The sequence below is a fragment of the Melospiza melodia genome, chromosome Z, assembly GCF_035770615.1.
Source record: "Melospiza melodia melodia isolate bMelMel2 chromosome Z, bMelMel2.pri, whole genome shotgun sequence".
NCBI lineage: Eukaryota > Metazoa > Chordata > Aves > Passeriformes > Passerellidae > Melospiza > Melospiza melodia.
This window is the reverse complement of record NC_086226.1, coordinates 52,200,003-52,215,090: the sequence shown is the minus strand read 5'-3', so window position 1 is coordinate 52,215,090 and position 15,088 is coordinate 52,200,003. Positions and strand designations below refer to the sequence as shown.

Here is a 15,088-nt window from a genome sequence, read left to right as displayed (position 1 = left end):
GGTGGGAAGGCCCCTCATAAAATATTTTCAAGATGTTAGAATGCGATTAAGTTTAATCCAAGAGGCCCTTGTGCCTTCTTTTCCCATTTGCAGCTCTGGGTGGTCCAGCTGAATCTTTTGAGATCATTAGGGTCCCCCTAAGCATTTTGATGACAAAGCAATTAATGGAAATTCTTAGAATGAGGGGCTGATAGAATATTTAACAAGTTCTTTGCATCTTTTACTTCTTCCATGAAACTTTCATCCTCCCCATTTTCCTGGTCTTTATCACTGCTATATATGGCAGCAAGAAACATTTGATAGGCAGAAAAATTGAGAATAGATAGCTGTATAACCAAGAAGAACTGGGTGGTGTCCATTCTAAAGCTGAAAGCAGCTGCCTAAATGGGTTAAGTTCAAAGCAACAAAAACCTGACATCTATCCATGTATCCATGTCTCGGGCTGGGCATTGCCATCTGCAAGCAACAGGACCTCAAGGCAGAATGAGGCAGTTCTTCCAAGGAGCCAAAGCTCCATAGCACTTGGAAAAGGGATAATGCTAATTAGAAACCACAGAGCTCAAAGGGATGAGAAGACCTGATTAGCTAGCTTAGCTCAGTAAGAAAATGGTAATACCTGGCTCAGATAAGACTCAAAGGAAAGAGGAAAAATCTGTCTGAATTCAGACTGTCTTTGAGGCAGTGCTGGTACCCAAAGCTTATTTGCATGAGAATGCAAGTGGATTTTATCATTGTTTTCTTCAAAGTAGGACAGATAGCAGCAACTATGGCAGAGTTTTATGAACATAATGATGTATTTCATAAGCCTTTAGTTATTTACATTTATCCATTTCTGGGAATTGAATTAGGAGAAAAGTATCAAAATGAAAGGCTCTTCCCATGAGAGAGAAGAGGATCTTGCAGGTGGGGCTTGAACCTATATTTGTGAGGTTTAGATACAATCTCTGTCTCTGCTACCAGCCATCTAAGCAAAGTTAGGTTTTCTTTATGTTCTCTGTCTGTAAGTAGTGACTTTTTACAGTCTACAACTCTATCTAGCATGAAAAAAAGTCCAACTCAATCTTGACTAGACCCCTTGATGCTCTGAGAGTCTAGTCTGAAAAAAATGTACTTCTCATCTGATTTGCAAGTTCCCAAGAAATTTACATGTTACTGCTTGACTTGCTTATTTGTTTGGGCTTTTGTTTGTTTTGGTTTTGGGGGTTTTTGTTAACTTGTTATTTTGTTATGGTGGTGCTTTTCACTAACATACTCCAGTGTTTTCATCATATGGCCTGGTGGGCTAAAAAGGAGAGTTTCTGTACACGTAACAACGGTATTAACAAGTTCTGGTATCCACAGAGCAGTCTCTGAATGTCTTGGCCGTACTGGGTCAAAGTAATTGAATTCTTCTTTATATAAACCAAAGATGTGAATGAAAACTGCATGAATCATCCCTCTCTCTTAGTCTTCTGTGGCTACTGGGAGAATTATCACCTGGATGTTAGTGTCCTTATTAAATATTTAATGAGAAATTGTAAAATAAAAGAAACTTGAAAAGTTAAAATGTCTTCAGCAGCAAAAACAAAGATCAAATTTTTAAGTCCTCTTTAATGTGCCCTTGTTAATTTTGTAAAAGTCATTGAACACACCTTTCATCCTTTGAGAGAGCAGAGTTTATGTCTACTGTTTGTGAATCTTTCTCCACTAATAAGCCAATTCTAATGGCCAATTCTAATTCCTTATACACGTCATCTCTAAGTATTATTCCTAAATTACTTTCCAAAATTTTGAGATTGAAGTATTGCATTTTATGAAGCATTGTCAATCTTTGGAACTTTCTACATAAATGTCCAATGTTCTTGCCTTAGATTCTCAGTGTAGTTTTTTTGCATTTCAAATCTGATGGTTTTCTTGTGACAGCATTGTTGGGGGAAAAAAATGTAAGGGAAGGAAAAGGGGATCCATTTAAAGAACATTATCTTTACTGACCTTGTAGTATTTTTGGTAACACTGATAAATAAAAAAACATATCATATAGGCAATTAGGGTGTTGTCACCTGTATGACAGCATTGATTTACTTCAGCCTGTGCTGCTACAGCTTTCTTGACTTGAACATTTCCTTCTTAAGTGATGCAAAAGTGCCAGGGATTTTGTTTTTCTTAAATTAATTGTGCAACAGTAACTGATGCTATAATGCTCTGAATTAGAAAAGGCACACAACAATCCCAAGGCAGGGATTGTTGACATCAGAATGAAAAAGTTCAGACTGTTGTTCCAATGAGGTAATTTCCCTCAGAAGAAGAGAGTGAAATCTTGGTACAGTCTTGCAGCTACCATCTTTGCAAAAATGTTAGCATAAGATACACCCTTAACAGCCAGGAGTGACAAATGCCTTTCTGCCTTCTCCTGCAATGAGTTAAAAAAAAAAAATGCCCACTCATTATTTTTGGGAGTTCCAGAAAACTGCTGGGACATTCAAGATACCTCTCTGATGACAATGAATCAGTGCCACTACTGTGGTCCAACTCTTTTTCATGGCCATCTAAACAGGGAAGCAATTTTAATTTCAGCAAATCAGAGGAATGTGGTTGAATTTAACCATTTTCTGATTCCTTCTTGGGAGAAATGTGTGTTTGTGGTGTTTGTCAGGCACATTAGGAGAATTGAATCTATTGAGACCAGACCTAACTTCCCTATAAAAAAATTTTGCCCTGAAAAAATTATAGAGCTTCAGTGAAAAAATGGCATGCAATCATACCAAATCACAAGAGATAGGGAATTTCATATTCTGGGAGAACTTAAGAGAAATTCACTGTCACACTCAGAGAACACAGTGGGCTTACAATAAGAAATTAAGAAAACTCAGAATAGTAAATAAATAGAGCAGTAAGTTTAAAAAGTACTGTGCAAGTAAGGAAGAAATGGAGGGGACAATAAGAGCACTGTATGCATGCTAAAGTATTATGAATCCATGAGAACTTTCAATTTTTTCTTGACCTTCATTCATATTCCTGCATATTGAATAAGTTTTCTGCTTTTGTGTTAGTAAAGGGAATCTTGTGATCTTGCTTGTTTTCTGCTTTCATGTTAGTAAAGGGAATCTTGCTTGCATCTGGCAAGTCTCCTCAGATACCTTTATTACAAGACTTTAAATGCATAAATTCATGTTACGTGAGTTCACACTATTTCAGTGTATAGTCAGACTTTGTGCAAAGTTCTAGTCCTCCTCAACATATACTGATGACTTGCTAGGCACCACCACACCAAGCTCTTTACTGAAGTTCTGTTCAATATTCAGATTGTTGTATTACCTATATTTTCACTAAAAATTGGTTACCAGAGAAAAACATTGAGTTGTTTCATAGTAGCTTGCATTCAATGCCTGCAGGTTTTATTAACCCTATTTTAGGCTTATATTTGTTATTATTTCCTTTAGTATTCTTCAGTCTAATACACTGATATTGGTCCATATATTTTCTCTTCATTTATCTGGAGATTTGCAGATGAAATATGTTGGTGACACAGAAACACCTTTACATACCAGCAAATATATTGAAATGTAAAATCTGCAGTGATATGATTTTGATCCCAAATTGAAGTCCATGTTTTCAACATGTTTGTTTGTTTGTTTTCAATGAAGTTTAAAGTTGCTAAATAAACCAGGAAATTTCCCATTTTTAAGAAAGCTTATAAACAGCTATAATATAAAGATACCAGAGGCTTAGTAAGGATCTCAATTCACTTGTTATCTGTTTTACTGGTGTAATTGGTGTAATTTAACTTTGGAGATATATCATTTTCATCTTTTTATGTTTTTTTCTTTATCTCTATCACAAATATTTGAGGAAGCAATAAGTTGATTCTCTTTCTAGTTCTTATGCCAACAGTCCCATTCAACTTTAAAAATTGTGTACAGTAATAATCAGCTAGCAATGCCGCACATTACATTGCATTTTTTCTGTATGTACCAGGAAAGTTTTTCATAATCAGTCAGTAGTAATCAGTTAAAAAAGATGCAAGCGCCTACCAGTTTCAATCATATATTTTATTAAGCATATGAAGTATCACAGTAATTTTCATGTTTACTAATCTGTTGTGGTACAAGTTCTTACCAGCCACAGTCAAAAGACCACATGGGCATTAAAAACACTCTAATTTCAAGACTTAGGAGAGGATAAATCCAAATCACACATCCCACATAAAACAACAGTTTCATAAAGCACAAATGGCTACTACAATTACACTAAAAATTTTCTCGCATATTTTTTAGCAAATTATCATTTTCCAGTAGCAGTTCTATGGTGCAAGCAATACATAAAATACATGAAAATAAATTTTTCCTTCTTTCTCTATGCACCGCTATCCATAATTAATAGTTGATTTAACTTCAAATTATTTTGACCATCCTCAAAGGAAAACTTGACCCACACTGGGAGTTTGTTGTATAGTAGAATTAAAATTCTATTTTTTGGTAATTTGAAGGCTGATAATTAAAAATAACATTCCTTACTCATGGAAGACCTTTTTGCCTAATAATTTATTCACTGGTGTTCTACCAAAAACCTCCCTTTTGACAGTAAGGGTCATAATTAGTTGATAAGGAATATCAAGTTGTTTTTACGTTTCCAAATGACTGCTTTATTATAACCCTGACATAAAAATTTGGGGCATCATTGGTCATCATTGTGCCATTCATATCTATTGTTCAGTCATTATTTTAATAAGCAATACATAATAAAAGCATGCCGTGCAGTGTCAATGTATAGCTTTCTCCCAGATCTTTTGCCTTAAAACAGATTTTTGTATCTCATTGGAAATGGTTACCTCTCCCAGTGTAGATTAAGCATCCATGTGAAGTCTAGAGAAATACTACAAGTCACCGTGGTATATTCTGGATGTCAAATGCAGTCAAATTTATCCTTTAAACTATGTGAAACTCAGTACTAGAGCTGTTTTTTCTATTGTCAGAACTTGTTTATTTCCTCCTTCAAAAAGCTGCTTCTTTTCACTGGTCCTGTAACTAAGCAAGGAGAGAGAGACAAAAGTAATACACTCACACTTCTGCCAATGCCTGCAACACTTTGGATGCTTTAGACATGCATGCCATAGACTCACCACTACTACAGTACCAGGGCACAGATGTCTGAGTTGCTTCTCCATCTTAGAGAGCATTTAAATTTGTACCTATTTGCAGCCTACTATATCAATTATAGTAATGTAGTGTTATTATAGTTGTGTTCAGTCTCTCATGCAGAACATTTTTAGTTGTTTAAATTTATTTCACCAGAAAATAAGCAAATTATTCCAATCAATACAGCACTGTCCTTGAAATGAGGAATTTGTACATTCCTGAACCATTTTAAATATTTTTCTTATAGACCATATATGGTTAATCTTTCATATATTGTGCACTGAAATACTATTAAATAATTGCTTTCATTCCAGACCCTTATCTACAAATGAAAGTCACAAATCCTGATCCCCTCTCTACTGAAGAACAATTGTCATAGGTGACCCCAGATGTTCATCTATCCCAGTGTCCTGTCTCCAACAAAAAACAAATAATGGGTGCTATACAAAGAGTAGGACAGAAAAAGTATGTCACACTACTTTCTGAAATATATTATTAGCATAGCAAATCTGAGCAAGAGATCATGAGTTTTTATGGATCAATTGTCAGTGATTTTACATGAATTTTTCACTTATTCTTAAAATGCATGTAAAATTTTAACACCCTGAACATCCTGCAACAATTAATTCAGTTATGTGCTGTGTGAAGTATCCTATCTTTATGTTTGCTTTGAGCCCTCCTGAAGATTCACAGTTCTGGTATGAAGAGAAAGAATTAGCCTTCTCCAGGTCTCTCACAAATGTTGTAAATTTGTGTCATATATCTCTGTATATCCTTGCTTTCCATGCTGAAAAGTCTTTGTCTATTGGATTGCTACATGTGCAGAAGAGGTACCTTGGATCATTGCCTCTGATTTGTTCTATATCCTGACAGTTTTAAGGTACCTCAGGTGTATTTCAGGAATGAGGAACTCGCAGGTGTCCCTGGTGCATTCCAGTTTCATTTAGATTTAAAGAGGGACATGATATTTTCTGTTATGTTCTCTGTTCTTTTGCCGATATTTTTTCTGTTTTCACAGCTAATTACTAATAAACCAACATTTTCTTAGTGCTATCTACCATAGCTTCATAAAAATCCAAACGTTAGGACCTATTTTTATGTATATAAAACAGAATTGTTTTCCCCATGCATAGCAGTTTGAATATATCAATAATGAATTTCACTTTCCATTTTATTATTCTGTAACCCAATGTGAATGTTTGTCAGCAACTCTCAATTTCTTGACCACTCTTTTTTGTTAGTCTAAATGACTTAATATTAGCAAACATTTTTCACTTTCCTGACTGTAGCTCACCTTTTGCATACCACAATTATGAATTCCTGGGACACCTGACATCTTTCCCTTAGGCATTCTGATTTGACAATTTGCCTTTTATTCCTATCCTTACTTCCGTCTTTCCGTCCATAATCTGTTTTCTCCAGTGGCACTTGGACTCTGCCTTTGTAGAGATGCACCCAGGCCCTGTGTCTCATCTGACGCTTCATGAGCCTTACATTTATTGTTGCTGTATAACATAACTTCCTCTACATGCCATTTTGCAGCTGACCTTTCTTTTGATACAAAGATGTGAATCTGAATCCTTTTGAGTTGAAACAATCTTGAGCTTGTTTCCTTCCAGGATTCTGAGAAGAGTGCTGTAACTATTAGGCTTTTCTTCACAGGCTATGCCAGTGACCATGTTGTATAAGCAAAGAAGTAGGATCACTGATTCTTTAAATAAAGAGTTACATAAATACATAATGTCCAGAATAGAGACCTGTAGGTTGTAATTTTTTTTTCTTTATCATTAGATGTCTAAAATTAAAACTGGTTTGTCTAACTAAAGATGGTTAATCTAATCATATATTCAGCAAAACTCCTGAAGTTGAGGTGAAATTTTACTTTCCAAAACTGAAACTATTACATATTTCCGGCACTTACAGGGAAGGCTCTATCTTAAAACAGACTTGAAGGATAATGATTTAAAATAAAGCCCTACAATAAAGAGAAAAATCTGTTACCACAAGCAGCAGCAACAAAGTTCCAGGCAGATTTTCTGTATCAATTTTTGTCTGGCCGAGACTTCAGAATTGGATCAATGGAGTCCAGAATTTCAGTTATAACTCTGGTTGTCAAAGTGTAACAGGTATCACTGAGATCAGAACATATCCACTGAAACACTGCTAGCATGTTTAGACCATAAGCCACGTTAATTCTAAGAGTCTTACTGTATTTGCTTTTCTTTCTTGATTTGCATGCCCTATGAACTTAAAATACACAAAGCAACACCTTGGTTGGGAATCGTTTCCCATGGCTAGAAATAACAATCCTATATTAGCTAGCCACAGTAAACATAAGCATGTGGGAGTGCAACTAATGCCTTTTCTTAGTCTTTTAGTAATAAATTTTACTTTTCGACCTTTGGCAGTCTGATGATATGAAGATTAAGCTTGCATGTCCTCCTTGCATCTCTTTCTCCTGCTTACAAACACCCCACCTGCATCCATTCAGTAAAGACTTGACTGCCTTTCTGTGCAAAACATGTGCACTTCAATCTGAAGGCAAGCTGTTTCTGCATGAGGTGTACTGGTACAGCAGACAGACAAAATCTAGCCAAACAAGGCTGTTTCTCTATTTGTCAAGTGAAAAATCTTACCCTGCACCAGTTTAGACCTGCTTTTCAGCTCAGACGAAAGGGTGCTGTTTCATTTCTCTGCTTTTTGTACTATGATCTGGTTTTAAGCAGCATTGGAGTTGAGTTTATTTATGTATTGGGATTATTGGTTGTTGATACAAATTTGTGTAACTTTGCAAAGGCTATGCTTAGAGATGGAGCACTTAAGAATAAGGAAAACCAGATATATAGTATAAATGAGTTAGAAAATATTACTTGAATAGTTAATTTTCCCTCCCCCCCCCCCCCCCCCCCCCGATAATCTGGAATTATCAGGTTCTAACCCCCTAAAATTTTCACTGTACAAGCTACAGAAAATATCCCCATTTTTTAGTTCACAAGAAGTGTAAGCAGGCCACTCTACTGGGAGTCACACTAAGCCGTCTGGGCGATTCACCCTTGGCCGAAACTCCCCGCTCCCCAGAGCCCCAGTGGTGGGCAAAACCTGCTGTATGCAGAGCCCGTGTGTGCAGATTGCTCTGCACCCCACAAATCCCCGTGTACCCCACCGTCCCGGCGTGTCCCTCCGGGCGATGGGAGAGGGCCTGGCCCTCAGGCCGTCTCACCTCCGATCAGAGATCTTCCCCTGTGCTGACAGCCCCTTGTCTCGGTTTCCCATGCACCTGCCCCGACGGCCGGGTGCGGAAGGCGGCGGGAGCCTCCTGCTTACCCCTCGCCGCGGCACCCAGACAGGCCTCCTCACACCAGTGAGAGCTTTCCCACAATGAAATTTAGAAGAACATTCAGAAAACTGACCAAACATTCTTAAACTGACCAAAACATTCTTAAAACTGACCAAAATAGTTTGAAAAATTCTCCATCCCTCTAACCCCTTTTACCGATGTTAGTGGAAAACTCTTAAGGTTCTTTAAGGTGTGCTTTGGAGTCCTACACAGTAGTTACATCAAGAGTAGTGGAATATATTCAAATACATATAGAACTAATATACAGCTAGTGCTATTCATTATTTATTTGGCAAATTGCTTTTTTTAAGCAACTTGGTTTTAGCACTGGGAGTATTGAATTGGATCTCTGCCTAAGATGGAAAACAGCAGAGTAAAGAAAATGTGAAGCACTTTTCTTTTTTCTTTTCTTTTCTTTTCTTTTCTTTTCTTTTCTTTTCTTTTCTTTTCTTTTCTTTTCTTTTCTTTTCTTTTCTTTTCTTTTCTTTTCTTTTCTTTTCTTTTCTTTTCTTTTCTTTTCTTTTCTTTTCTTTTTTCTTTTTTCTTTTCTTTTTTCTTTTTTCTGTTTATCTTGTTGCAGTGCTTTTGAGTCAATTCCCCTTCCAGACCAATTCACAAACCATGATACCGATGTGTTTCATTAACATAACATTATTAGTAGTAATTTTTAGGCGCTAGGAATTCTAAAATGTTTGAAATTAAGGTGCAAACACGCCTAGAACAGAGGGAACAACTGGAAATTCAATAGTTCTAGGGGAATTTCAAGTAGTCAAACAGACCCCACTAGTGTGTGGAGGGAATATTTTGGACAGACGGCGCTCAGGACCAAAGAGGTTTTCTTTTCCTAGCAAATTTCTGTGGAGAAGGGTCAGCGTGTCACAGGATATCCTTCCCCAGGGGCGGGGACTGCGACCTGCCGTCTCGGGCCACTGTTGGCGCGCCGGTGTGAGGGGATAAAACCAAGAAAGCAGGTGCGATCCAGCACAAGTTGAAACTGGCAAAACCTCAACTGCCTGCAGTGGGATCGGGTTCCGAGCCGGTTCCCTCTCGTCACGCTCGAACGCCGGCTCTTCGCCCGTGAGCTGCGGGCAGACCGCCGTGCCTCTATAGCAGGAAATTTACCTGTAAGAGATTTCTTTCCTTTTCTTCCCCTTGTCTTGCCGCCGAAAAAACTTTTGGATACTTTTATCAGTTTGGGGAGAGGGAGCGAAAACTTACGCTACAAGCACACGTTTCTTAACCAAAGTGAAAGGCGAGTTTTTAAATAGCAGCACCAGCAGAAGCAAATAGATGGATTGGCTTTAACGAGCATTGGGCAGACAGGGTACGGCAGCAATCACTCACAAACCAGCCAGGATTCATCAGCCCAGCACGTAAATCTCTGACTTCTGATCTCTGACTTCTGATCCCTCTGCACAGACTTCTCGTCTATTGGAAGGTTCTTTTCAGTAAAGTGCTTTTCCCGAATAACTTTTTAACCATTTTCCTGTTGTCTTCCCCCACTTTCCCCAATCTCTTTCACTCTTCATCTTCCCCCCTTTCCCCGCAGGTTTTTGCGATCACGTTCACGTGGAAGAAACGCCAAGCAAACACGTACAAAATAGTGGTGTCTGTGAGCAGTGAAAGGTGATGTGAAAAGCACAATCTACGAATCGCCGGGCTGTTTTTATTTTAATGAGAAACCAGGGAATTCGGACACTCACACAGAGTTTGAGAGGCCAGATCATGCTTCAGTCCCTTCTACGGTACTATAGGATGGGTTATAAAAATGTGGAGGGGAAGCGCAAGCGATCGTTAGTTAAAGGAACCGTTCGCCGTCAATGCCGTTGTCATTTAAATTCCCACAACTTAATCGAAATATTTAACGTTTACTCTTTAAGCAGCAAGCATTACATGTCGTGGGGCCCCGGAGCTCGCCAGGGTCTGAGATAACCACTTTGCCTACCCCTTTCACAGCAAGATCTACAGGACGGTGGAGCAGCGGATTCCTGTCTCTCGTGGAAGAGGGAGAAGCAGACTTCCGCAGGGGTTTTATCCTTCTGCTCTCCCTATTCGCCGGCCGACTGCAGCACCTCTCCTCTCGGAGCTCGGGTTTCGCGGGGCCTCCGGGGTGACTGCCCCGGGACAGGGGCTCGGCGGGGAGCGCAGGCTGCACGGCACCCCGTGCCTCGGGCTGGCGGCGTGGCGGGAGAACTTCGTTCTCTGCCCTTTTCTCCGAGCCAGCCCCTTCGGCCCCGGCTGTGGTTTTCAACATCGCCTCTCCGCTACTAATGACATTTAACGACGATAAAAGATCTTACCTGCGACCTGCCTCTCAAATAATCTGATAGTACACGTTATAAACACAGACACCAGCAGGGGTATAGTCATGAGATCGATCGGGTTTCTGCAAGCATGCCCCGGATCCCCCCGTCCACTCCCCCGGGAGCTTGGGGGCCTCTCTTCCCCCGAGCCCCTGCGCTTTAGGAATGCACCAGGACGGAGTGGAGGGAGCTCTTGCCCTCGGGGTTGTTGCTCGCGGTCTGTTCCAGCAGCGATGCAGCAGCCGGGGAAGCGGCGGGGCAGATCTGCGAGGCGGCGACCGTGAGGGCAGGGATGGCCGAGGCAGCGGGCAGCGCCGGCGCCGGCTTGATGGGCACCGGGACGGCGGGCATGGTCTGTGCCGGCGGGTGGCAGAGCGCCTTCACGGGCATGCCGAAGGGTCCGTAGTCGGGGGACACGGGCACACCGGCCACGGAGTCCATCACCCCCACGTGCGGCCACACGGAGCTCACCACGCTGCTGAGCTGGCTGGGCACCGGGTAGCCCAGGTGGTGCATCACCGAGGCCAGCGGAAGCCCGCCGGCCTGCAGCACACCCTTGTAATCTCTGCCGATGATGTTTTCGATAGCGAAGGGATGCTTGAAGCCCGAGGGCTGGCTGCTCCCGTAGGGCGAGAACTGCGGCAGCCTTCCCACCGCGGCGGCGGCGGCCGCAGCCACGGCCGCGTCGGAGCCCGCCAGCCCCGGCACCTTGCCCGGGGGCGGCGGCGGTGGCGGGTGCGGATGGAAGTAGTGCACCATGTGCGGGGTGGGCGCCGCGGGCTTGCCGGGACCGCCGCCGCCCGCCCCGCCGCCGCCGCCGCCGGGCAGGTGATGCTCGGGGCGCAGCACCTTGAAGCGCTTGCGGCGGCGGAGGAAGCTGCCGTTCTCAAACATGTCCCCGCAGTCCGGGTGCAACGCCCAGAAGCTGCCTTTGCCCGGCTGGTCGGGTCGCCGCGGGATCTTGATGAAGCAGTCGTTGAAAGAGAGGTTGTGGCGGAGGGAGTTCTGCCAACGCTGGGTGTGCTCCCGGTAGTAAGGGAACCGCTCCATAATGAACTTGTAGATGTCGCTCAGGGGCAGCATCTTCTCGGCCGAGTGCTGGATGGCCATGGCCGTCAGGGAGATGTAAGAGTAGGGCGGTTTCTGGTCGCTGTACGAACTCTTCCCCGGCCTGGGCATCGCCTCCCCGCCACAGCACTCCCGCGGCCGCACGATCCCGCCGCTCCGGGCTGGGCGCTGCTCAGTACCACGCACGGCGGGCTTGGGATCCGGGGACTTCACTGCCCTGCTCCGCCGCCGCCTCTACATCCTGGGCGCCACCTGCCCTGCTGCAAAGGCAGCTTCTGGGCCACACGCGACAGCGACCTCCCGGCGGCCGGGCAGCGAGCTCCGTGCGCGGCTTCTTCAGCAGCCTCTCCCCACGGGACGCGCTCGCCTAGCTGCCCCTCAGCTTGCGGGAGAGACAGCTGCCGCCCAGGCCGCGGGGGCTCGGGTGCCAGGAGGAGGTCCCGGGCCCCACTGGCGTGCCGCTTTTCTCCTGGAGGCTGCTGAATCTCCCGGGCTTCCCCCCTGCCGCCTGGCTCACTCGGCTGGAGTTGATGCTCCTCAGGCACCAAGGGCTCGAGAGCACGAAATTACCCCGGACGTCTGCAGGGACAGGAAAGAAGGAAATAAAAACATCCCTCTCACCGCTCAGTCTGGTGTCCCCTCAAAAGTTTGCGGCAGAGGCGAGCGCCAGGGGAGAGGAGGCGAGCGGGGCGGCGAGCGCCGCGGCTGCTGGCGGGGCTGGTGCGCTCCGGCGCGGTTTTGTAATGGTGCCCGAGCCGCCAGACCCCCGCAGCTCCTGCTCTCTTGCTGTCACATGACAGCCGCTTGGGGACTTGGCGTCTCATGGAAAAGGAGCAAGAAACGGCTCCCGACTCCCCTCTCACTCACATCTCCTTATCAGGGTGAGGTGGAGCCAGGGGGCTGAGGAAACTCCGTATGAGACCGAGATGCGCACTCCATAGGGCAGGAAACAGTGGCCCGAGCAGGAAAGCTTCCTCCTCCCACCTCTCCCACTCCAGCTCCCCTCCACCCCTTTTAAGCCCCGCTATCTATTCTCCTTCTTGACCCCTCGCTCCCGCACAGCCCGGCTTACAGCAGCAGGCGCGAACGCCGACCGAGGGGATCGCACCACAGGGAGGTGGAAAACGGGAAGAGGTCTTTCCTCGTCCCCATGGCAAGTCGAGTCAAGCGCCCTGGAGAAATGGCCTTCGAGCTAGCCCCGCGAGGCAGCAAGCGGGAAACACAGGCCCTTTGACATATTTTTTATCATTCCTGTCATTATGTGTAAGAAGCTACGCAAAGACTAGCACAAAACCAAGAGGCAAAAAATCCTACACTCTCCTCTCCAAATCGTTACTGTCAATTCTTGCTACTCGCCACGATGCGGTTCATAGAAAACACGTAAAGAACCAGCCAAAGCATCATCTGTACGCTTACAGATGGACTACTTCGCGCCAGTGTTGGTTCAGACCGGCTCATTAGTAGGAATCAATGAACAGTGCAACAATTCCTATCCATCCTCCAAACGTACTGCGAGTTATTATAGCGAGTATTATTATTCTCGCTGTAGATTTGAGCGAGAAAAAGGGACGATTGCTTGCTAAGCTGCCGCTAGAGCTGGAAGAAACGCTGCTCAGCATCAGCACTTCGGAGCACAATTAGCGAGACGCTATAAGAGGTGCCAGCGTAAAAATTATTAGTCCGATTTCTATGGCCTATATTAACAAACAGGTTGAAAGAGCCTTACTATACGTAAAGCTATGTATGGAAGAGCTTTTTTTGAGCCCATCCTTCCAGACTGTTGCTTTGGGTCGGACTCCCCGGGGTCTGCTGCTGCTGCTGCTGCAGCGCTGGGGCAGAACCTGACCGGCGGTGCCCCCGCGCCCCACTTCTGCCGTCGGGGTGCTGGTTTTGACATCAAGCTTGTTTGTCTGCCTCCAACTCAGCTGCTGCAGATAGAAGTGGTGAAGAGGAAGGGGTGGGGGAAGATAAAAAGTTTTTAAATGTGTGCTTATAATCTCTTTCAGGGGACAAAGGAAAAGATTAATTTCAAACCCACTCTCAAGTAATCTGTATTTGACAGTTTTTATACCTGATCAAGGTCAGTCAAGTGAAAAGCATCATCAAAGGTAAAGAAGCTAAAAAGTAGCCACAATTCTTGGCCAAGCCAAGCTTCCCCAGAAAGCGCGTGGTTTTTAAAAACTTTCAGATGATTATCTGAAGCACTCACCTTCCTCTGAGAAACTAGAAGTTGCGGTGGCAGCAACATTAATATCGTGCATCTTGGGAAGCTAATTCTCGTATTGCCCGCATGGCAAGACCCGACATTTCAACATCTTTCCTGACATGTCTATACATTTTCCCCCGAGACATATTATTCCTGTTTTACCACTTAATCCTGTCCTAACAGCTTAAAAGCCCTGCTCCTACCCTAAAATCTTGGACCTTAAAGTCATTGTTATTGTTTGCCTCACCTCACTAGTTAGCAACCCGGCGTCTTCCCCCCCGTAGGGCATGTGTGGGAATTTAGCCTGGCCCTTTCTCACTTTTACCCTCTTCATCTCCACTGCAGCCGGATTTTATTTTTCACGGGAGAATAGATCCATCCCTGGAGACCGGTGAGACCCGACAGGAGCTGTTTGCGTTTAATTTTCTCCCATCTCTTCCCAAATGCGGTTGCTTTCGGGGGCCGTGGTAATTCGCTGTTTCCCCGGGAAGGCGTGGGGGAGGTTGGGAACGGAGGAAGAGAGTCGGCCGGAGCTCGGTGCCATCATCCGGCGGGCACCGCTGCAGGGAACCTGCGGTGCTGCCACCTCTGTCCCCTGCGCTCCTGCAGGCCTCCAAGGTAGGACATCTGTTAAACGATGGGGCGTTGGAGCAAGCCCGCGTTTAACAGGAGCCCTTCCCAAGCCATGGGAGAAGTGCTTGCATGCACGGGCTAGCGGCAGCCAATTGGTGCGCGCGTTTATGGGGATACATCACCGCAGGGCTGCGGTCCACCCATATGCTTGTGAAAGAGAGACCTGTTCCTTGAAGCCTCTAAGACAATTACTCACAGAAACACACCTCAGGTAATCGGCCTGACATCACTCAGGCCGGTTCGGAATTTCAAGAGGTAATGTTTTACTAACGAAGCACTGCTGGCAGCCACTCTAGGTTACTCGGGCTGTCGCTGCAAGCCTCCCGACGCGGCAGCATAGTTTCTCAGGCTTTTTTTTTCTCTTCAACCAGCAAAGTCACTATAAAGTTTTGCTGCTCCCGAGAAATTACTTCTCGTTGCATCCCCC

General features: G+C 44.4%; 1 protein-coding gene across 1 annotated transcript; it reads right to left on the bottom strand.

Annotated features, from left to right (window-relative positions):
• Nucleotides 1-10,913: 10,913 nt before the first annotated feature.
• On the bottom strand, nt 10,914-11,933 carry FOXB2 (forkhead box B2). The gene is given in 3 exon segments (XM_063180757.1): nt 10,914-11,390; nt 11,479-11,555; nt 11,558-11,933. Coding segments are annotated over 3 exon segments (930 nt in total).
• Nucleotides 11,934-15,088: the final 3,155 nt, after the last annotated feature.